General features: G+C 40.7%; 1 protein-coding gene across 1 annotated transcript; it reads right to left on the bottom strand.

Moving 5' to 3' along the window:
- Positions 1 to 787: 787 nt before the first annotated feature.
- On the bottom strand, positions 788 to 14,668 carry LOC150083849 (clotting factor B-like). Its single transcript, XM_090375814.1, has 9 exons — positions 14,593 to 14,668; positions 13,985 to 14,061; positions 12,639 to 12,902; positions 12,422 to 12,499; positions 12,254 to 12,330; positions 12,058 to 12,167; positions 8,467 to 8,726; positions 1,341 to 1,492; positions 788 to 1,035 (listed from the first exon to the last, which is right to left on the bottom strand). The coding sequence occupies exons 2-9, from the start codon at positions 14,043 to 14,045 to the stop codon at positions 856 to 858; spliced, it is 1,182 nt and encodes a 393-aa protein (XP_090231940.1). The 5' UTR covers positions 14,046 to 14,061; positions 14,593 to 14,668; the 3' UTR covers positions 788 to 855.
- Positions 14,669 to 23,789: the final 9,121 nt, after the last annotated feature.

Genomic DNA, 23,789 nt, shown 5'->3' with positions numbered 1-23,789 from the left:
CCACGTATTCCTCTTTATAAGAGGCAGATAGAAGTAGCTCATAATGAGACAATCGTAATTACTAGCTCACCAAACATCTGCATCACCATAGTCTGATGACTTAGGGAACATTACAACAACCTTCGGGTAATTCTTCATCAGAAGAATCATTCCCCACCCTTCTGTCCCTCCCTATCTCTCCTACGAAATGAAATTTTTCATCTCGCATCACGTCCCAATATGTCCAACTACATCAGCATTACTTGACTTGAACCAAAGCTCAAATTCATTTCATTTGTTTTCAATATTTTTGGCATTACTGTAGAGAAAAATTAAGTTTTGTACGTTGTCCTTGCACCCTGATGCACCTCTTGTAATTGTTTAAAAATGTTATTTTTTTTACGATGTGGTTTTAGACTGCTGGTAGATTTTGCTTTTATTAGTTTCGCTTTCAGAATTTAGGGTAATCAATGGTTGCACACAAGCGCTCTCAGAGAGAGAGAGGGCGAAAGTAACCTCAAGCAGTTCTGAACCGAATTTCCTAAACACCCGAACCACCAGCTTTTTAAATATCTTAATGCCTTCTCAAGAGCGTTAGGAAAAACCCTTGCACCCCCTCTGGTTAAGTGAATGCTGTCCTCACAAAATAAATTCCGTATACCAAGTAAGGCAGCCCATGTCTTGAAAAATATCCCCATAAGCTTTCACAGTCCCTCAATGAACAATAATTAAGAATTTCGCTAATTGGTGTGAAGTGTGTTTGATTTAGTTGGTGTATGTTCTTTTATATGGAACTCTACTCATCATAGATCCAAAATCTCGATTTATTTGGTTACACGCCACCACAGAACCCGTGGTAAATATGTCACTCAAAGGTCACCAAGTAAGGCTTTTTCCAATGCCTGTGTCGTCGGAGATCCATTGGAGATAGTCGGATACTCGGGTGAAAAGCGAATATACTCCCGTCTGGCCACAGTTGTATCCACCAGCAGCTACGCCAATGATGGTCCATGAATTAGTTCGGTCCTCGATCATCAGAGGTCCTCCGGCATTTATCTAGTGGAAATAAAATATTCAGTTAAGAAAACGGAATTTGATTAGCAAATAAAAATTTAAGGTTGAGTACTGAGGTTTATGCAACGACGAAAGTACACTAAGTAACCAAAAAAGTATGTTATATATAATATCTAAATACTGGGTCACCTCTTTAGTTCAAAACATAAGATTCCACCTGATTGATGTTCAATTTAGGAGTGGTCCCCTACTTTCCACGGGACCACGACTTACAATGTTCCAAACAACAGAGGCGTTCGAATATTCAGAAACTTAGAATTCTGAATATTTTTATAGAAATTACTCACCTGACAGGAAGGGGTTCCTCCAGAAGCTGCAACTCCACACACGTCATTACTGCGATTCGGTGGTAAAGTGGATTTACTGGAGTGAGATCCTTGACATTGAACTGAAGGTACCACGTAGAACTTGGCTTCAGTGAGCTCCTGATTTGATCCCTCTGTGTAAATAAATATATGTAGGGGTGTTTAAAAATTGCATGGACCAAAATGAAGGAACATTTGTCCTATTTTTAGCCTGTATTCTTCAACTAAAAATAACAAAAATTCCTGTAAATATATGTGGCTCAAAAGTCTTTATTTCCAAAATATTAAACGTCATTCATAAATTAAAAACCGTGTAAAACGGCAAAACATATTTATTTTATATAAACTGCCCTACCATTAATATCCGGACACCCCTCCATGGATGGGAAAACAGGTCCTATGCACGCAACACGTCACAGAACCAGCTATAAATATGCACACTGGGCTTCGAACAGATAATTGAAAAAGTGGGCATGCAAGATGCAGCAGAATTCCCTCAACAGTTCAACAGAATTGATCACCTCAACAAATGCTAGACGCCGAATAATCTGCTGTAAGGAGCAAATCCTGGACTGTAGAGCAGTGGAAAACAGTACTATGGACAGGCCAGTCGAGGTTTGCATTCTACCAGTCTGATGGCCTTTCTGGGTGGGACGAATGCCAGGGGAGCAGTTCCTTCCTGATTGTATCCTCCCAATAATGAAATTTGCTGGAGGCAGTATCATGGTATGGGGCTCCTTTCGTGGTTTGGCTTGGGTCCATTAGTCGTTATCGACAAAACGGTGAATGCTGAGGAGAACCAGGTCAGTTATCCACTTCCAACATTATGGCAATACTTCGGGGAATGTCCATACCTGTATCAGCAAGACAACGCGCCATGCCATGTTGCTCGCGTTGTAACAGAGTGGTTTGAGGACATGGGTGTGGAAAAGTTGAATTGGCCAGCCCAGAGAACTGATCTGAATTCTATCGAACACCTGTGGGATGTATTGGATCGTCAAGGTACGTGCACGTCGAGGTCGCCCAAAGAACAAGGCCGAACTGGTGGCTGCGTTAAAGGCCGAGTGGAGGACCATACCACTTGACATTTATAAAATAGCTGGTTGAGAGTATGTCACGAAGATTGAAGGCCATCATAAGAGCAAAAGGATTCAGCACAAAATATTAAATGACACAATAAAAGCTCTGTTTTTTGTCTAAAGGCAGGTGTCCGGATATTGATGGTAGGGCAGTGTATATATCATAAAAATATGACTTTTTGAAACGGTCTTTAAACAATACAAAACATAATAATTTTGTACTACACTGCTCAACAAAATTAACAGAACAAAAATGTGTTTTTGATTAATATTTTACTGGGAAAAATGTCGCCGAAGGCGAATATTTGATGTTATTGGCATTCTGGAATGCTAATTCCAACTGTCCAATAGAAGTCAATCTACCTCCTTACAGAGCTGCAAATTATACAAATTTTTCATGGCTAAAAAAATCACGGGTTGCGACCACATCACTTCATTCTCAGTTTTTTTTTGGCTTGCACAGGTGGGACAGCCACATCTCTAGTGCTCAAGATGGCAAGTCATCGTCGTTTCAGATGATTCTTTGGAAAGGTGGGCCGTTGGACGACTTGAAGTCGAGCAGTCGCGGGCGGAGATGATTTAATATGTTACGCAGTGTCGTCTCGACGCTATGGAAGCAATTTCAGGAGATAAGAACCATTACAATAACAGCTGACAAAGGTTGTCCGAGGGCTACGTCAACCAGAACAGAGCGGTATTTGGCTCTAACAGCAAGACGAAACTCTTCGATGTCCTATCATCAACTGTCTCTTGTGGTTGCTGCAGCCATAGGTGAAAACATTTTCAACATTACTGTGTTAAGAACGTTCAATTCAAGTGAACTCCACGCAAGGAAGCTACTGGCTTGTGTTCCATTAGCCCTAAACCACCGCAGAGCTCATCGAAACTGGTACCATGAACATGTGACGTGGATCCATGTATCCCATTAGGAGCCAAAATGGGGTACAGTTCTGTTCTTTGATGAGTCCCCTTTCAGCCTACAAACAGATTCCACACACTACTTCATTAAAGATTCTATTCTATTCTATTCATCTGGAGAAAACGAGGAATGCAGTGCCATCTCTCCAATATCAGAGAAAGGGACACTTACAGTGGAGGTGCTCTTCTCGTGTGGGCCAGAATAATGATCAATGGCCGTACCCGTCTTCGTGTTTTTGATAGGAGTACCGAACTGTGCATAGGTACCGAGGACAAATCCTCGAACCCTATGTGCGACTTTTTAGGTGGGCGGTTGACAGATTTTCTTTTCATGCACGACAACGCCACTGCGCATAGAGGTCAAGTGGTGGAGGAAGAATATCTTCAAACTGAAGATATCCAATGAGTGCTGTAGCCAGCAAAATCACCAGAGTTAAATCAGATCACATATGTGTGGGACACCCTTGAGCGTTGCCCAACGGTGTGTATTGGTGAATGAATGGGATTTGTTGCCACATAATCTTATGGACACTGTTTTATACAGACATAGTTCACCGCTGCCAGGCCTGTTTAGCCGTTGGAGAGGATCATACGTCATATTGATGTCATGTGACCATATTTTCGAGCATCTTGTATCGACTTCTTTAATGTGATCTTTTTGGGAATTCTTATATAATCCTTATAAATGTCCCTTACACCTGTCCGTAGTTTCTCTCTGTCTTCTCATTTCATCGCTATTCTATGGTACACCACCATACCGAATTTTGTCCCCCTTCATCGCAAGCAGCACAAGTAACATCATGTTTTCTACGTGTTCTATTAATTTTGTCGAGCAGTGTATTACTACATGAATCATACCATCTATTCAGTTGTAAGTAACCAGCGTTGTGGGACATATGCTGGCAGTGTCAACGTGTCTGTTAGTTTGGTTTCAGGTTCCACGATTGCCTCATTCCTCTTGCCTTTTATGGTGTTTCCTTTTTTCCAATTTAACTGATATGATTTTAATTCCGGGTGAAGTTCATGATAATCCCGAGTTGCTGTTCGCAAATACTCCAAAAATTTTTGAGGAAAATGAAAATAAGCAGCTGAATAAGAATGTGCAAAAAGGAGACACAGAACAGGAGTAAGCTCAGGAGCACAACTTTTGAGAACAACTGGAGAAATAGCATCAGGACCTGGAAGTTTCTTTCTTGTCGTCATTGTTCAAGGTTTTCCTAACGTCCTTTTGACGGAAGACCACAGAAGGCAATGAGTGAAGTGTATTGGAAATGGCAGGAGGTAGTTTCCCAAGGTCGTTAATACGTGAAAAGAAAATTAGGATGCTAGAAGGTTAGTTTTATCTTTAGCTCAGGTGGCAATTTAACTATTGAGTTTTAGTAGAGGCAGGAGTACAGATTGGCAAAAGTGCTGCGGCCAATAGCTTTGGAAAGAGATCAGACTGTTCGGCTATCGTTTGACCAAGACGTGCGTTCTTTGCCCAGCCTGTTCAAAATCTAGTTTGGACTAATTAATAACTGCTTTACAATTGCGAGCATTTGGTGTAAGCAGAAAATGAACCTGGAGATTTGGATGCTAGCTATTTGTGATATGCAACATTCTGATCTTGACAGACTTGGCACATTTATTGGAAAACCAAGATGCAGGTGAGGGACAAGGTTTTAGCCTTGCAAGAATAAGTTCATTGACACCATCAGCAATCATTGTCATCAGAAGATTTAAAACAGTAATCCAACCAAGGAAAGAAAGAACAGAAATCTCGCGGGTACACCATTTTTTCCTTCTTGTAATACTAAACAACACGGAACTGAGAATAGCCAGGAGAAGAGAAACTCTATTGGAGAGAAGACCATTATGAATTTGTGATGTGGGGTGCCAGCAGTATCATTAACATTGACCGTGTACTTTGAGGGGTTTTGGTGAAGAAAACATCGAGTGTTAGTTCATCATTAGAATTGTCTGGTATTCTGTTTTGTAAATAAATAAAGTCTATCAAAGCATTACTAATTGTTCTCATTATCTCATCAACAACCTCAAAGACTTGAGACGCATGTTCCCAATCTAGCCATCGATCTGGATAAATTCTGCCAGCAGCATATATACAGACACCAGAAGATAACGGACACCTATACAAATCTACCCTTATGACAGACCACCAAAAGGAAAATTGCCGCGACAATGCTTCCCATGACACCATGAATGAAAAATAAAATTCAGTGAAGTCGTCACTGGTCCCCTCTCTCGGCATCTATTACTTCCAAGACACCTGGCTGTGAGCACAAAGACAGTCAAGATTGAAGAGATACCACGGCAACAACCGGTGATGGACTGCCTCAATCGTTTAAATTTTTCAAAATATTTCTGTACAGCACTTTTTGTTAAATTAATATTCTCAATTTGGGACAGTTGGTTATTCCACAATTTTCAAGTATCTAAAATAAAGGGGAGGGACCTTTCAGGCTTAGCATACATGTGCTGCATGTAACCCCCGGACACATGTCTCTGCCTTAACCTCTGAATGTAAATATCATCTCTCGAGCTTTCTGCTGTCCAGGGAAACAGATTTTATAAATAAATAAATATCAATTAATGAATAAATATCGATATAGGTGTCAACTATTAACTAAAAATTGAATAAGAACATTGAAATTTGAATAAGAACATTGAACATTGAATAAGGCATTGTGAACATTGAAATCACCAATGAGAAATGGAGAATTTCTTCACTGTAAGGAAAGTTAGATTGGTGAAATTCTAACTTTCTTTACAGTGAAGGCGAGAAGAGAAGGTTTCTTAGGGGAAGGGAGAGGCTTTCTGTCCTTGTCTGAGACCTACTAATTCAGCCAGGTTCCCAAAATAGTACACAAAAGTTCCTCGCCGTCTTCTCCACACCAGGTATAAAAGACCTGGTGTGGAGAAGTGATTATAACCACTGAGCTACCCACGAGAACGACAGAATGGAGTAAAAAAAAAATGTCATATTAGGACCTCCCGAAAACTACCTCATCTACCAATCATGTGTATTATGTCCATAAATTGCATTGTGTTCTCTACTCGATTTGCCTATTTTTCAGATCAAAAAATCCGAGTTTCCGAGGGGGGGCCTTACTGTCCATGCTTGAGACCGATTAACTCAGTCATGAATCGAAAAAAAAAAAAAAAAAGTCCATAAAAGTTCCTCGCGCTGTTGACTGGATTCCAACCCACGCATTTCCCACTCGATATGGGAGGACAGTGATTGTAGCCACTGTACTACTGCCGACTACAGAATGGATTGGAGAGTTTTAAACTAGAGGAGATCAAAAAGAGGAATTCTCTTGCAAGGAATATCAGATTGGACATACGCACATGTACCATCATTTGAAGAGAAAGAAATCATCTAGCGAATGATTAAAGGCAACCGATATTTGGAATTCCTCCAGAAAAAGTAATTGAAGTCTGACAGACTGCAGGTGGAAAAGAACTTGGTCTGGGCGGCTATGGGTGCGGGATTTTTGCTGGCACCCACTGGTATAGCACTAGTAGTTGCGGGATTTTGCCCATTAGGACAGGTCCACCTCGTTTACGCTTAGTTGTGGGCTCCCTTCTCGACGGACATTGGGCAGGCTTTCCTGGTGAAAAAATAGCCAAACAAACAAACAAACATAACGTTACACACATTTGTGGTCTTTTACAGAGTTCTGTATTCATCACGTAGCAAAGCAGAGTAGAACCCACGGTCGGGAGCACCTGAATATAAGATACTACACATTTCTACATGTAGATGGAAATGGACATCGCTGGGACTGTGCTCTGGAAGACTAAATATGGGTTTCACTTCAGGCTTCCACTAAGCAAGCTGGTATGTTGCAACCGATGATAAGAGTCATTTACCACCTAGTTGCCTGACATGGACGCCATGCCTCTACCCCTGCTTCCTAAGAACTTGCACATGGGGGGAATAGACAGGATTGCTAATACTTCCACCATAATAAAGATGCAAACAGTCTTTTTTTGTTGCAGAACGACCGCACTTCACTACAATTTGGTCCACTTCACTCACAAGTGGGACCCGATTGTCAGTTCCATCAGTGTTTCTGACTCCCAGGTTGAAAGCCCTAACCAGTCATACCCAGAAAAGTCAGTGACACGTCTCGGCGACCAAGATTTCTGCCTTAACTTAGAAAGAACCAAAAAGAAGAGTTGAAGGATTTTTTTTTTTTTTTTTTGATCATTTAATTCGCAAAAAACCACGCCAATTTCGGCGAACTGTCATTAGATAGATGGAAAAGTGTATGAGATGCATAACTGAAGATTTTAAAACTGGGATAGGTTTTGTTACACGCTGTTTTTTTCCGACTTGAGTGGTTGTACGGTGGCGCTACCATTAAATGATCAGTCTGTTTAATTCACAATTTCCCTAATTACGTATGGGTAGGGAATTAGGGAGGATGCGATTATAAACTGTGAAGTTAGTGTTGATGCCATTTGTCAGGTTTTCAGTTCTGTTCAAAATTCCAATTCTAAATATGTCCTCGGTCTCTTTGTTGATTTCAAAGATGCATTCGACACTGTTTGGTGGCCGAGTGTCCTGCGAGGTCCAGAGAGGCCGGGGTCTCTGCTCCTATGAACGATGATTTAAGACTGGACTTTCAACTGCTCACAAATGCATTTGACTGCTCCGAACTGCCAAGATTGGTTAACTGTTCTGAATGTCTTACTGCCTTCTCCACTTATGCAGAGAAATTGTTCAAAGGGAGAAAAAGAATTCTTATTCGTGAGGTTCAGTAAAACGCTAGACTGTTTCTGTTTCTTTGGATTACTCTACCTGATGTATTGATCAGTCTGCTGGACTCCGAAGCCCCCCAGTATTTATTTATCATCATTGTATATAGTCTTTTTATGTATCATTAATCGTTGTACATAGTTGTTATAAATTGTACACAATGTATAGATTACTTTCAGCTGCGAATAGGGGGAACCCTGGACCCCGCCAAAAAAATAATAAAATACTTTGTGAAGTTAGTGAGCATCAGGGTCTTTGGCATCGGACCATAGACTCGGCTACAAAGAACAGTGGTTATTGGAACTAAATTTGAGCAATGGATGGTTGAGGGAGAGGAATCTCTTACCTGATTGACTCCATCCGAGAGCTGTTAATCGTGACCCAAGCAGCTGCTCTTGAGCGAGGCCCGGAGTAGGAAAGCAGATGGGGTATTTCGTACTGGTAATTTCGATCTCCTCTGCCAGGTGTATAATCGCGATGTTGTCGTGGCTTTCTCCTACCCTGTATTGGTCGTGCAATATGATTTCTTCCACGCTGTGGTATGTCGCATCCTTGCCTACCGTCGTGCCATCAGATCCCAACAGGACAGTGAAATCATCTGGGTTCCTAAGGTTAAAAAAAAATCACAAATTCCATTAATTGCCAAAATAATGTGATATTGAATATGAGGGTGAAATTGCTAAGCCTTTCAGGTCAATCCGTGTTGCGAATGATGCAATAAAATAGATGGCGCTGGAGATAATGTCAATTATCGATTGGTATTTCGCATGAAACAGGACTATATTCGCGAATCCAGTGACAAACTCGGATCAAGAGATATCTTCTGACAAAGATATATTAAAAAAGGACCGGTCAATTCTTTTTGGAAAGGGTCAAGATGCATAGAGGCGTGAACAGATGGTGCTGCAGCCATGAAAGGACGGCCTTCGGGGTTCATGGCAGAAGTGAGAAAAGTAAGCCCAGATGCGAAATGTGTTCGCTTCATTATACACAGATTTGAGTGAACTCAATGAAGTGCTGAATGCAGTTCAGTCCGTAGTCAATTCTGGAAAAAACCTTTCTGTGACTTCGAGCTTTTTTAGTATTTTATGCTGCTATTTGGAGTCCACCCACGAAACTCTGCTATACCTATGATGGCTTTCTCGTGGAAAGATTCCGAGAAGAGTCATAGAATTTAGCGATGAACTTCTGCTTATCCCAGTAGCCAAGGGTACAGAAGTATACGTACTTCAGTAACCATGGTTCCTGCTCACTTGACTACTAAAGACGGTGATGCTCTTTCATTCTCTCTCTTATTGTGAATTCCTCTTGCCTTTTATGGTGGATTGCTCTTGTCTTCAACAGTGGATGTTGATCTTTTGAAAATTGCTGTATTTAGTGAGTAGCGTTCTAAACACAACGATGAGTCAAAGGTGATCTGACTTTCCCAAAAAAAATTCAGGAGGCTGCAATTTATGACGTTTGGTCTACAATCAATTGGTTTTCTTCAGATTTTTGCTTTGGGTATGGATTTGACGACATACTGATTCTATGATTTTGGATGTTGCACACACTGCAGGACTTTGCATACTGATGGACCAATAAATCCAAAATGTGCCGTTACAAATTTTCTCAATTAACAATGGGAATCCATTTGGATCCAATATGAGCTTAATGGGGAAGGTACTTATAATTTTTTAGGTCTTCTTAATTTATCTGATTTTCAAGCGGTTGGAAAAGTTCACTGCCCACATCTGGTAGATCAGGAGATTGTTGTAGCTCAGTTGTCTGGCCAAAAGCACTTGCCCGTTTCCTGAAAGATTTTCTTCTGTCTGTGGGCGTTTGGTTGCCTTTGCCGTCCAATTTGGGCTTTTATGTGTCTTATTCACCGAGTCCGGGTAAGATTTTCTCTGTTAATGCGATATTCATTATTCGAAGAGTCATTGGACGATCAGATGCAATCAGGGTGTGAACTTTTTATTTTATTTTATATTTTCAAGTTAACACCAACGTCATGCAATCTATTATAATCCATAGTCAGTTTGAGGGCAGAAACCTTGCATTTCCGGAGTTCAGGGTGCACGATAAATCTTTCGTCTGAGAGTGGCCAATTTGATGATTATGCGAAACAAAAAATGTTCTAAAACAGCAGCAGTTTTAACCATTGAGCTAGAAATTTTAACATTGGGAAATGACTGGACAAAAAAAGATTTTTGGCATCAGGTATGGAAAGAAGGAAACTGAGGCCACGAACTAGGATAAAGGAAAAAATCAAGTTCCTTATCGATGCCAAGGACAAGACACGGAACCGAATGAACTCTGTACTCTTCGGTGAAGACAACTACAATTATGACCCTGACTTTCCCAGAAAAATTCCTGTATAAACTCGTTAATTGCAGAGTACAACAGTTTCCAAGCTGTTGGTTCGTTTTTGGCGAGTTACTATTAAAGGATATTCTTAGGTCGAGAAAGTCAGTCTACGTTTTCTTTACATGCGGATGTTACTAAGACATCCGGGGGCGGGAACAGAAAGAGAAAGGATGCACCTTTGTCACCAGGAAGCTGAGCATACAAATTACATCATACTTAAATTTCTTCACTTGAGCGAGCATATATGTCTACAAAGCTACGCACACTGGCCAAAAAAATACGAATCTTTATTCAGTATCCAATCGGGCAGCCCTTGTCTCGAATAACAGCAAGAATGGGCCGGCCTCGGTATGGATTCGTAAGTTGTTTTTGTAAGTATTTCGTGCAACACGCCGACGGATGCCTTCGTGAGTGATGCAAGCAAACAGGAGTCTATGGACTCCTCGTGCATGGCGCCCATTATGTAGGCAGGTGAGCGTGGTAGCTTAATGAAAGACATCTTTTCTGGTTGTTCCCTGGTGTGTATGGATCGATGTTTCGCTGGTAAGGTCTACTCGCAGCTCTTAGGAGACCCTTTGTACCCTGCCATGTTGCATATTTCCTCGGACAGAAACGGGATCTTCCAAGACGACAATGAGCAGTGTCATAAGGCATGCACTGTGCACAAGTGGTTAGAGGAACACAGTGAAGATATCACGCATCTGAAGTTGCCACTAAATTCGCCTGATCTCAACCTAACTGAACACCTGTAGGGTGTTTTGGAGCAGGAAGTGAGGCAGGAAGTCAGTGCAGTTGCAGATCCCTACTTCAGACATCTAGCGGAGTCAATGCCTAGGTGAAGCAACTGTTATCCAGGAGAACGGTGGCCCAACGCGGTATTAGGTAGGTGGTCACAATTTAGTGATCACTTGGTGTAAATCCCACTGTTCTACAATGAAATTTATTACCTTAAATTCTAGCGTATGGGCAGTTCTGGGAGTGGGGCGACGTGCCCTAGTTCCTGTCCTTGAAGCATTCCAAAAATACGCAATTGGATTGAAATCCAGACACTCTGTTGGTTGGCCATTCCACCTGAAGAACATTCTCGTGTAATTCGTTTATCATTTAATTCATTCCATGCAGGTGAATTCAAGACTTCTGTAATGCTTCACATTTAGCCGACCGTTCTTTTATCTGTAATCAACCGAGTGTTTCCCTTAATGATCCATCTCCACTGTGGTGTCAGGTTGTTATTGGGCCTGGGATGAACTGCTGGAAGAATAAGGCATATTCTTGGAGAGAAAGGTCGAATTTCGTATTTTATTCCATTACGTTGAAGTATCATTCCTGATATTTTTCAGGCTTCGGCAGCTTGCTTTTGTTCTATCACCATACTTCCCAGGAAACCGAGGGTATGGACTGGAACAGATCGATCCCCCCTGCATTTGCTGCACTATAGAAAATTCTACAGGGCTGGAAGTAAATCCCTGAACTGAGTCAGCTAGTACGATATGATTTGAGATTAGCAACTAAGAGATAAAAGATAACTGTAAATATGCTATTTAGCTATTTATAAATACAATAAAATAAAGAAAGTTTAAAATCTTACGGGTTTTGATCGTTGAAGCAGTGGGCAGCAGTTAAGACGTGTCTGTTACTTATGAGGCTCCCTCCACATTCGGCGGATTTGCCTGAAGGTGACGACTTGATAATGGAAGCCTGAAAAGAATATCATCATTCAATTTATTTCTTAGAAAGTTGGTGGCGCAGAAAATGTTGACAATGTCGCTTTTGTGAATACGTACCATCCATGGCCATGAGTACTGTTCAGTAGTGGAGCCTTCTACCACGTTGTCCCAAAAGCTAGCGAGAGCAGCGCTATCTGTAAGTAAAAACCAACATTTAAATGCCTTTGGATACACCACCACAACGCCATAAACAAGGGGGAAGAGATTGTAACATATCTCACTTACTGTTGAAAAGCTGGGTGGAACTCGTCACAGTCTCTGAATCCTTTGATTTTAATATGCGTGTCCGTCTGAGTCCACAACCTTTAAAAGATGCGGAAAAGCAAACAGGCATTAAAATAAAATCACACGCTTCCATGAATAGTAATAATATCACTAGGGTTATTTCGGTATAGCACTGAAAGGAAGTTTTTGGATGGTTGACGGTATTCAGAGGACTTACCGGAAGTACGCAGATTTGGCACGGTAGTGATGAACTGAGTGTCAGACGTAGCTGTTTGTACTCGCCCAGGGCAGCACATGTAGGGGACATCGTCATCCCAGTCACAGGGCCGATCACGGATGTAGTTTATCCAGTCGGGACAATTAAACACGCTCACACAGATCCCCGGCTCTTTGGTAATCGCTGTACATTTACCTGACCTCCGTACTTCAGGGTCAGTCGGATACACGACGGTTCTTTTGGGAGACGAGTTGGAGTTTTCCCCTACAAAAGGAAATTTAAGAAGTTAATTTAAGGACAGATTAACAGACAAACTGTAAACTAATGCATCACAATTTATGACATTAACGTCGTTCAAAACTACAGTGGCCCAGTTTACTCATTAAAATCTGTAGCTGATTTTTTGTTAGCTGAAAGAAAAACCCAAGTTTCAAAAAGAAAAAAACTTTGCTACCCAAGCATGACACCGACTAGCTCGGCCACTTTATGAAAACTGCCATTAAATTTCCTTACGTCTTCGATGGGACTCGAACTCGAGTCTTTTCCTCCTGGTATGAGGATGACAGGGATTCTACCACCTGATCTACCCACGAGAGCCAGGACCGATGGATAACAAACTCATCTAATGGAATTCCACCATTACTTCAATATGGGGGCGATCTTCTCCAATCCCATAAACTATCCGAGTGTATAACTATTAAAGGCTTCACGTGGAAATTAAATTAATAGTACTTAAAAAGGGATGGAAAAGAGGAACTCCTCCACAAAGGCTTCAATGAAAGAAAATTGGAATTGATAGTAACGTTTCAGATCTGCTTTGGGATTCAGTTCTCAAGACACATCGCCTCTACAATATACTATCCAATCCAGTGTATCTAGTCGCCTGTCCAGGGCAGCAATTTGTCTTGAGAAGTAAATCCCACAGGGGATCGTAGGCGTTGACCGCAGTTGCAATTTTAATTTAATTAAATTTTGAGTAGGTAATTCTCTTTTACACTTCTGAATAGCAATCATAAATAAGCCCTCCTACTTCAAATGCTGGACAGGGGTTAAACTAAACAAATAAATAATTTTAAAATGTACTTGGAGTGTATTTCTTTTTGAAGTTTAGAACCAGATGCAAAGAGTATATTTAGAATCTAACGAAGATTTTGATACTATTGTAAATAAAAGGAGGGAGATGGATAGAGAGGCTCCAGTTCTGTAAGTTAGTGTTTGTAAACAAAACCCGGTGAAGGAACAGTTGTTCCCTAACCACTTTTATTTGTTTTATAAAAAAAGAGGCTAAAATAACGAACATAAATTATTCAACCTTGAAGGGATAATAGAAACAAGCCTGTACTTACCAATGCTTGCTGAGAAACTCCACGAGACTGCCAAAACCAGAACGCAAACCTTCAACCACATTTTGTTGTCTTCTTACCTGCAATGAGAGACTTCGTTTTAACACCTTACTTTATACCGAACTTCTTTTAAACCCCTTTGAACTCTCCCTCAAGTAGCAAACCCTGAATGGTTCTCACGCGCACACCCACCCGATGATCAAGATACCGCGTTTGCAGCCCGGCCGTTGCGAAATTCCCCTATTTACGCTCGTGCGTAATTAGCCTGTGGGAATGGGGAAAACCCACCAATCTGAGCAAGAGGTTTTGACGCGTTTGTTAGAAGGACGCCGTGCGAGGGTACATCCTTTTTATGAACGCTGTCTTTAAATAAGCCGGAAGTAAACGCGAGTGACGCGATCTATACTGACCCACCAAAAGTAAAGCGATATCGCTTCAAATAGAAAATGTAGCATTGTCCTTACTGGGCCCTTATGTTGCCCGTGTGACCAAAATCACGTGATAAAGTTCCTATTACAACAAATAACTGCGGACCCAAAGTAGATGAGACATAGTTCCTTCCGGTCAAAGGGCAGCTTCAGAATAACGTGGCAGATTAGGCGGATTCCTACCTGATCGCTTTGTGTCCTTCGGTTTGTCGCGGTCCCATCTATGCCCCAGCGCTTTTTAAACAAGAGCCGGCCGTACACCTTTGTAAATACGACTTCCCAGTTATTTGAAACGTGTCCTGCGTGTTTCCGGAGAGAGGAGCATTAAGAAACTGGATATTCTAGTTAGGGTCCCTTAGGGTAAGAGGATTTGTCGTTGATCGTGGAGGCAACGCTTCGTGGCTGTACAGGAATCACCATTTCCTGTTTCAAATAGTAAATAAATGCCTTGTAAACTTGTTGACAGATTATAGTGACCGTGTGTACCAAAGAGGTAAGTTTAAAGGGCAACAGTTGAAGAGAAATGGGTTGAACGGTCCATTCTGTGTCAGAGCAAACATTTTTAGGATACGTAATGTGACTCGCGGCTAATTGATTTAATAATACTCCACGCATTTCGACTTTAAAGATTTTTAAATGATTTAAATCAAAATTTAAGTATTTATAAATTTTGTTTATTCGAACAACCTTGCAGAGGATTCGAAGGGTTGCTTTTTATGGGGGGAGGGGGTTAGGTTATGGGATTCTAAGGGTGACCAAAGCAACTAATGATTAGTGAGGTCAATTTATGATAAACATGTAATAGCCCAGTGAGTTTTTTTGCTTAAAACTCTATAAAGCGTTTAGTGAGTTGGTGTATTGTAATGTCGAAATATACATTAATCTGAGGTAAAATAAAATGAAAAAATTTAAAAAACCTGTTCTTTTTTCTGTGGTTACAACTCGGAAAACATTATATAAATAAATACGAGCTCTGCTATGAAGTGTAAACAGTGATAGTTCCTTTTTTTTATTAGGATAATTATATATCTGTGTACAGTTTGAGATATCAGGGGCAACCATCGGACTCTTCTCTCCATTAGGCGCAATTTCAACAGAAATTGCGCCTAATGGAGGCGCAACAGAAAGAAAAATATATCCCGAACAGGAAGGTAAGGTATCACATTCAGGATGTGATACTGTGCAACGTGAAAACTCAAGATTTAATATTCCACTGAATCCAGGGTGAATCTCCTTTAAAGACAAGAACTGTTTGTAACTTTTAATGAAGAAACTGAAATTATGAAGAATTAATATGGTGGACCACTAACTTGATGATATGCTCTCGTCTATTGTGTCATGAGAACTCCCTGGACTTGAAGATTTTCTGGACAAAAAGCCATTCATCCCTCACTCTCGAAACCAAAAAGGCCATGGAGTGAGAATGCTCAAAGTTTCCGCTCCACCCTCTCTACTGGTACTCTATCTTACTTTCAGCAGACTAGCGAATCAAGGTCTTTTCCAAAGAGAAAGCGTCAATGTTATCCACAATGACCTCGAAGGGCTTCCCGATTCATTAGGAATTTTTCTTTTTCTTTCAATTCCGAAAACTGGTGATGACGTTCGTTGGGAAACAGCTTCAGCAACCAACGTACAGAATACTAATTGTTCTGTAAATTAGTACTTTGAAATCAAAGTATAGGGATGCCAATAAATACAGGTACATTCAAAAAACCCCCGGAAGTTTACTATAAAAGTTTATTCGGTAAACAGTTGGGCTTACTAAGATAATTACCTTCAAAGTACCTTCCTTCTACTCACACACACACTTGCTCCACCGTTATTCTCAAGTTTTGAAACATTTTTTAATAAAATCATTTTTTTAGAGCACATAAGGCACCTCGGGTTTTTCTTTCATGCCATCAACTGTAGCCAAATGACGACCCCGAAGCCCATTTTCAAAGGACCAGCCACAAGTCAGACGGTGTAAGGTCCGGGGGGGGGAGAGGGAGGCTACTGCATGATTGTGATTTTTTTCGCAGCCAAGAACTGCTGAACTGACATCGCGAGTATGACTGGGCACATGGTCATGGTGCAGGATCCAGCGGCCCTTCTTTTTGGAGGTCGATTTCGCCTCATATTCTCACGCAAATATGTCAAAAACTCAACATATTTTTGGATGGAACGGGAAGGACATGTACGACCGATTTTCATGCCCTGATCGAATTAGTTGTCGTTTGAGTTTTGCATGGTTTTTCTTCCCTCAAATAAATACCAAAGAAGAGTAAATGATATGTGTATCCACTTTATTTCCTAATATTTCTAATAATTTATCCAATTATTTAAATATTCGGACTACACTTGCGCACACCTTTCTCTTCTTTGTAACTGTTCCAAAAGATCTACACCCTTCTTAAAATGTGGCCTCCAGACTTGTATGCATTCAAAATGCTGCCCGATTATTGCCTTATACAAGGGTAATCACCTCCTTATTCCTTCTGGCAAAGTTCTTGTTTATCATTTACAAAATCACATGAGCTGTCCTGGTAACGCGTCTGCAATTCTTATAGAACGTCATATCTGATTGCACAATTACCTACCAAAGTCTTTTTCGTTCTCCTCTGCTTTGATTATTGTACCCCCCCAATTGGTACATTATACTGTGATTACTGCTGACCATGTGTGGTACTTTGCGGTTATCAATGTTAAATTTCAACAGCACTCTCAAGGGTGGCACAATGCGTCCAAACACCGTCCTCCCCAGACGGATGGAAAAGGCTTTTTTCCTAGCCTGCGGCCAAGTTAATCGGTCTCAGGCGAGGGATACATGATTTTATCTCCTTGAAACTACGGTTTTTTGTCCAGTAAAGGCAAATTGACCACCTACACTCCCATTTTACAAACGTATTATGTACGGTGCATTAAGGTCTAATCTCTGTGCGCCTAAAACCTTACAACAACAACCTGACTTCTCAACCCATCTTCCTAATTTTTCTAGATCTTGCTGCAGAGCATAACCAGATTAGTGTCATTAATTATCCACCCACCCTTTCTGTCATGTGCAAACTCAGACCATAAATGTTATGACTACTAATACCGCATTAGTAGTGATGATTTGGGGATTGCACAATTGGGCTCAATGGCCCAATCGACAGCGTGTACTACTTACCTAATTCCTTTAGCGGCAACCGCCCAGACTCGAAGTTTTCTTCTTAACACATTGAAAAATTCCCTCATAATCTGGGTTTGTTGTGTTTCCTGTTGGCTTTTGTAATTGGTAAACTTATTAATGTCACGAAAACGAAGTTATGAAAGTGAATACCGAGAATGTTTCGAACGATAGAAGGTGGCGTGTACATGGGCTGAAAGTAGTAGGGGCAGTGAAAGCAGGACTTACATCACTGCCACGTAAAATGACCTTTATTTGGCCTCAGTTGTGTTATGTTATAGAAACGAAACAGAGCACAAAATTCCTTTGGATCCTGATCTACAGGAGAGCATTAATCCAGATAGGACTAATCTTGAAGTTTAGGGGATCCGGGTAAAAGAATTATTGGAAACTGAGTCTTCCTTCCTGGAGACCAACGGAAGGCATATTTGTTTGGATTTAGGCGCTGTTCAATGCTCCTGGTGAAATTCACCCTGAGCCGGGGTGTGTTGCATCAGTTGCACTCTGCACCTAAGGACTAGATATATTGTATATTGGTTTACTGTCTACAGAAAGCGTCTTGAGAGGAGTCTTTATGTCCTATGACCAGCGATCTGTGTTTCCTTGATCCCCCTATACCAAAGCGCTGAAAGTATTCAATTCTGAACACTTTCATGCTTGGATATCACCATTGCATGTGGAAAACACCACATTCAAATTTGTCTACTTTATCTTGACCTGACCGTACATAAAACTACAGGAATTAGTTCCAATCATTGATCTTAACCCATCTCACCCTTCTTTTTCTTACATTCCCACCTAAAGGTTTGTATTAAAATGGGCACAACTTTTTTTACCAATTTTTATTAAAATATTTTCCATTATGTACAAAAACGTAAGTAATATTTAAGAAATTTCCAGAATATTCGAAAATATCCAGAAAGGTGTTGAAGGCTCCTGAAAACGTTGTAGATGATTCTATTATAATTCTGTATAAAAAAAAAAGTAATTCCATGAGAAATATTGACAAAAAACTGGATGTTCCATTTAAAGGAGTTCAAACTACCATTCGATGATTCAAGGAAGCTGCCAGTGTTCTTGAATTTTCGGAAGCGTAAGATAAGACCATAACACTCATTTCTAAATGCAATCGACGACTTACTACACCTGAAATCCGGGCTGAGTTCAAAAGGAACAGAGAAACTCTCGCGTCTACATCCACCATAAAACTTCGTCTTTAACAAGCAGGACTTCATGGTCGTGTAGCGGTCCGAAAGCCCTTATTAAAACGGGAAAATCAAAAGAAACGGTTGGCTTGGGCCAAGAACCATCAAGATTGGACAATTGAAGAGTGGAAAAATGTACTGTGGACGGATGAACCCAAATTTGAAATTTTTGTATCCAAGTATAGAGTTTATGTGAGATGATCAACTAAAACAAAATTGGTGCCACATTAATGCCTGCGGTCAACCATGGTCTTAGTTCCATTATGATCTGGGATTGCTTCTCTTTTTCTGGAGTGGGTGACATCATCAGAATTGAAGGAATTTTAAGAAAAGAAAGCTATAAAAACATTCTTGAATGCAATGCAATATCCTTTGAATTCGACTTTGTGGAAGAAATTTTATATTACAAGACAATACCCGAAGCGCAGATCGAAGCTCTGATGGACTTTCTAGAAACTGAACAACAGGACGGGTTATTGCAAATAATGGAGTGGCCATCCAAATTGCCTGACTTAAACTCAATGGAGCTCTTACGATTTCATGTAAACCGTTAAGTCCATGAAGACTGCCCATCTTCACAAAATTTATGGCAAACATTGCCATGACCTCATAACCTCTCTCAAGCTTCTAGACTCCATTCTAAAATCCGCACAGTTTAATTGATGACCACTGGCTTATGAAGTCTCTCCATTCTCTGTCTCATAGACATTCTGTTTCTGCTGCATGCCCTTTTCTGTTAATACATCCATGGGCACTATTCTTCTGAACTGTCCTTCTATAATTCCTCCCCCTCTTCTAAACTAATCCAAACACGTGACGCAACGAATCAACATCTTTTCTTCCTGCTCATTTATCCCTTCAACTTCCATTTTTTTGGAACAACCTTCCTTCACACGTATTTCCTGAAAATTACCATCTACAGAAATTCAAGTCTAAGCACCAACACATCAACAAGTATCTTTGTTCATCTTCTCAACTATTACGCCAAATACGGATACATTGCTTGTGACTCACTCCAAAGAATTCAACACCTAAAAACATCACCAGATTTTCGTCCAATGTCTGTTTGCTGCCACTTCCTTTTAGGTTTTTGAGAAGGCAACTTAATGAACTTATTGACCGCTTCTTTCATCATACATCTTCAATTTGGTCTTTCAATCAGCTGGGCTTGAACCAAATGCAGAAAAACTAGCCCAATGACTTCACGAAGTGGAAAAAGATAAACTTCTGGTTGAGAATGCATTTCTCAACGAGTTAAACATCAGGCCTGAGGTAATTTGTGAAATACCTGGTGATTGCGTATTGTAATTAGTTTTATTGATTTCTGTATTTTGCATATAATTTGATATACTTTGAGAACTACAGAAACATATCCCATGTTTCTGTAGTTCTCAATATCCATCACTGCTCGTCATGGAACATATACTTGAATTGATCATTAATATCACAGAAAAGGAGTCTAATAGCTTGTGTTCCATCTCTTTAATAAATTAATACATTTAGTTAATATATGAACGCATTATATATTTTATATTTTAAAATATATAATTTATATGTGGTGTTGTGCAGCTCCACCTACCGAACGATGTGGTTCTCCAGTCAAGAACAATTACGCTTTCATTGGTAAGGTCTTCGACAAATCTTTGGAGGGTAAACAGATCACATCAACACTGGTGACGTCTATCTCCTCTGCAAGACCAACTAGCTTCATGTCGTGTAATGCTTGGTTGATACCACTCATGAACCACGATGGTCTCCACAGCGTACAGGGTTCCATTCTCATTTCTAGTAACTGGAGCTCCCAGTAGGACACCATATTGCAAAACATCCCCTTTGATGAGGAATGATTATGGATGTAAGTAGAAATAAATAATACTACTACTAATAACACTAAAAATAAATTGTTCCCCTAACGATTTAAAGTTCAGAACTTGTTTTGCAAATTGAAACCTTCAGTGTGTTTCTGGTGAAACACAACCACACCAATGAATGCATGCCGATTTACCGATATACTCCTGTATACCCACCCCCAGGCATCACCCAGAGGGGCTTATATCTGCATTCTACACTGAATTGACTTTGCATTTACAACATCCCACTTTTATAAGAATGGACTAGTTTTGACGCTGTTGAAGGTTAAAGTCGGGAATCGCTGACATAAGATTGCACACGTGGCAATCAGTTTTTGAATGTCTGCGAAGAAGAATGGCTCAGCGTCGAGATCATTCCGGCTTCGAACCGGAATAATTGTGGAGCAAGACATGCAGGATGACAACTTCTCGCTAAAGCCAATATGGTTAAATGCTCCAGTTCTGTAGTGACACCAGTCTACTGTGATTGGCTCAACAGCAGTCGAACAATGAACCAAAGGTCGCCCGTCGGACAGCCACGTACGGTGGACGCCCGTGGTGAGGTTTTGTGTCTCGTCTTGTAATGCAGCAGTGATGCAGCACAGTGGTCCATTTAACCATCCAATAGACGTAGGCATAACAAGACCAATATCCACATAGCCTATGTGTACCCATGTTCATCGCGAGACAAAAGAAACTGCGCTTTGCATGGGTACATCAACACCAACACTTTACCACCGACAAATCTGTCTACTGGTGCGATTAATCCCGTTTCCGATTCTATCATGCTGATGGGCGTATCCACATTTGGAAAAAGAAACGTGAGACCACGGCACACCTGGATGCACTCTTGGAGTTGGTCCGGGTGGAGGCGGTGGTGTTATACTTTGGGAACTGTTTTCGTGGCATGCCGTAATATCTAATGTATCCAGACAACTCCAGCGTCTATCAATATGACAATGCGCTATACCACAAGGCCCAGCAGGTTGTTAACTGAATTTAGGCAAATGACAATGAATTCTCCGGCCATGGCCTCTCAACTCCACCGAAATCAACCCCATTGAGCTTGTTGACACCATAGCATTTGCCATCGACGATGATCAGCAGTGAGGAGAGGGTGCCTCTTGGGTCTTCTTCTGTGGAGCCCATATGTCTGAGTGTTTGCTGAGGGTTGTGAGCGTGCCCGTGTAGTGTGCGGACAAGCGATTTGCATGCTCTTCCAATTTTTAAAAGTTTTCACAGATTCTTCCCACTTAGCAAATTTAAATTTATACTAACAGATGCCTTACTGGATTCTGTTTTTGTCCTCCAACTTGTATTATGCAGAATGTCATCAGGAAATTTTTGAGTTGAAAATTTTTCTATGTGATATGTATATCCTTGAAGATACCCTGTCGGCTGCAGGGTGATGCAAGGTCAAATTTCTCAGCTATAAAGGCTTTATGGTCAACGGCTGGGAAATACAAAGGTCACACATTCCTATTTCTCGGGGCTCGTTGAGCAGTTAACGTGTCATCCTATCTCCTTGTTAACTGCCTTACTTGAGATGGTGGTGACCCTCAGATTTGAAGGGATTAACGGAACGCAACGCGTCCTGGGTAATTCTATTAATTGCAGCGGCTTTCTTTGCTATGCATCTCTCGGGAACTATTTCCTGTGCTGTTTCTTCATCGGGACGACGATGAATCGACGATGTAAAGCGTAGTCCTACCATGGATGGTGATTAGAGTAACGTTGATATACCTGTTGTACTTAGGGACTTCCCCCCTGTGCTTGGTCCTGACACAGAAGAGAAAGTGATAATGTCGGTTCAACAAGTAAAGAAAACATTACTAGTTTTGACTGTGTCCCTACGGCTACCCTTACAGTTGCTGATGAAACTTCAAACGCTGTTGATGTTTGAGAGGATGTTCCACTTTCTCCAGGAGCTCTACAGGAGCTCCAAAAACATCTGTTTCCGGTGTAAAGCAAGTAAACTGTAAAGATGTGTCCTCTGTTTTTGAAGTAGTCTTACTGGACTCATTGGTGAAAAACTTAACCAATGAGTCCAGTAAGATCGCAAAGTGTGCATCCAACTTCTTAATGATAAGAGAATGAACATCAAGGGTTAGAGGACGAATTGTAAATTAGGGCAACTCACTTCGACAATATTATGAGTGATCCCACACAACTACAAAAGCATCCAACCTTTGCTCAAATGTTAATGAAAAAATGTACTCCTTCTTACTTGAACTCTGTCGCGAAAGTAGGACGTTTCAGGATGAGAGTTACTACTTCTTCAGGTATTAAGGATAAGGCTAAACAAATCTTGTTAATACTCTGAACTACGAAAAATTGTCAACTCAACACCAGTCAGGACACAGCCATCAATATCTTAAAAAACGACTACAAAGATATCAAGGTTAAAATTATGAGTACGACCAAGAACAAAGGTATTGTGGAGGTGGGGGCGTGTGCGTGTTGCTTTCGTTTACTTAATTTTTTTAGGGGAGACTTCGTCCTAAAATTGTTGGATACAGCAGCTCTTAATTTCCTTCTTCCCACAATTTGCCGCATTCCAAGGTCTGGATGTTATGTGTCCTCTCCCTACTTTTCAACACCCAAAACTTCCGATGTTTTCCACACAACCTTTCTTAATCCTACCCAGATAAAGATACTGATTTTCTTGGAATCATAGAAATTAAAGTTTTCCATTCTTCACCTCAAAACGAGCTTTACTGTTTTTAACAGCATCCAACTGATGCTGTTAAAAACAGTAAAGTTCATTCCAGCCTTGAATTCGGATGGATTACACAAAATCTTTCAAATGTTTCTTGATTATGCTGCTCTGTACATTCCAATTATCTTTCTTGGAACACAATTAACTAGTTTTAGATCACTAACCCTAGGTATACTCTAATTTTGTAAGACCAGGTGTCTTAGACGATGGAAATCTGACATTGCCCTACTATTAATATGGTAGAGCAGTGTACATTTCCATTCATAGCCGAACACAACAAGCCACAGTTTGTGCAACCACATGGATCCTCCTGCGCCTCTCAAACACAAAATGTAAAGATCAGCTGGCGCATATCTAAATCAAAAGATGTTTGTTATTGTTGTTTGGTTTTTAGGAGCATTAGCAACTAAGGCCATATTGCTCCGGGATATGCGGTAGTCATTCCCAGAATGACCTTT

This window comes from Mastigoproctus giganteus, chromosome 6, assembly GCF_048544385.1.
Source record: "Mastigoproctus giganteus isolate SK-2022 chromosome 6, ASM4854438v1, whole genome shotgun sequence".
Classification (NCBI taxonomy): Eukaryota; Metazoa; Arthropoda; class Arachnida; order Uropygi; family Thelyphonidae; genus Mastigoproctus; species Mastigoproctus giganteus.
The sequence above is the reverse complement of the archived record's forward strand: the minus strand, read 5'-3'. Positions and strand labels throughout refer to the sequence as shown.

Coding starts and splice junctions, on each gene's coding strand:
- LOC150083849 (XM_090375814.1), bottom strand. CDS start 14,045: ATGTGGTTGAAGGTTTGCGTTCTGGTTTTGGCAGTCTCGTGGAGTTTC. Junction 1,493..8,466: donor TCTCGGATGGAGTCAATCAG/GTAAGAGATTCC, acceptor TTATTTACACAG/AGGGATCAAATCAGGAGCTC. Junction 1,036..1,340: donor GAGGAACCCCTTCCTGTCAG/GTGAGTAATTTC, acceptor TATTTCCACTAG/ATAAATGCCGGAGGACCTCT.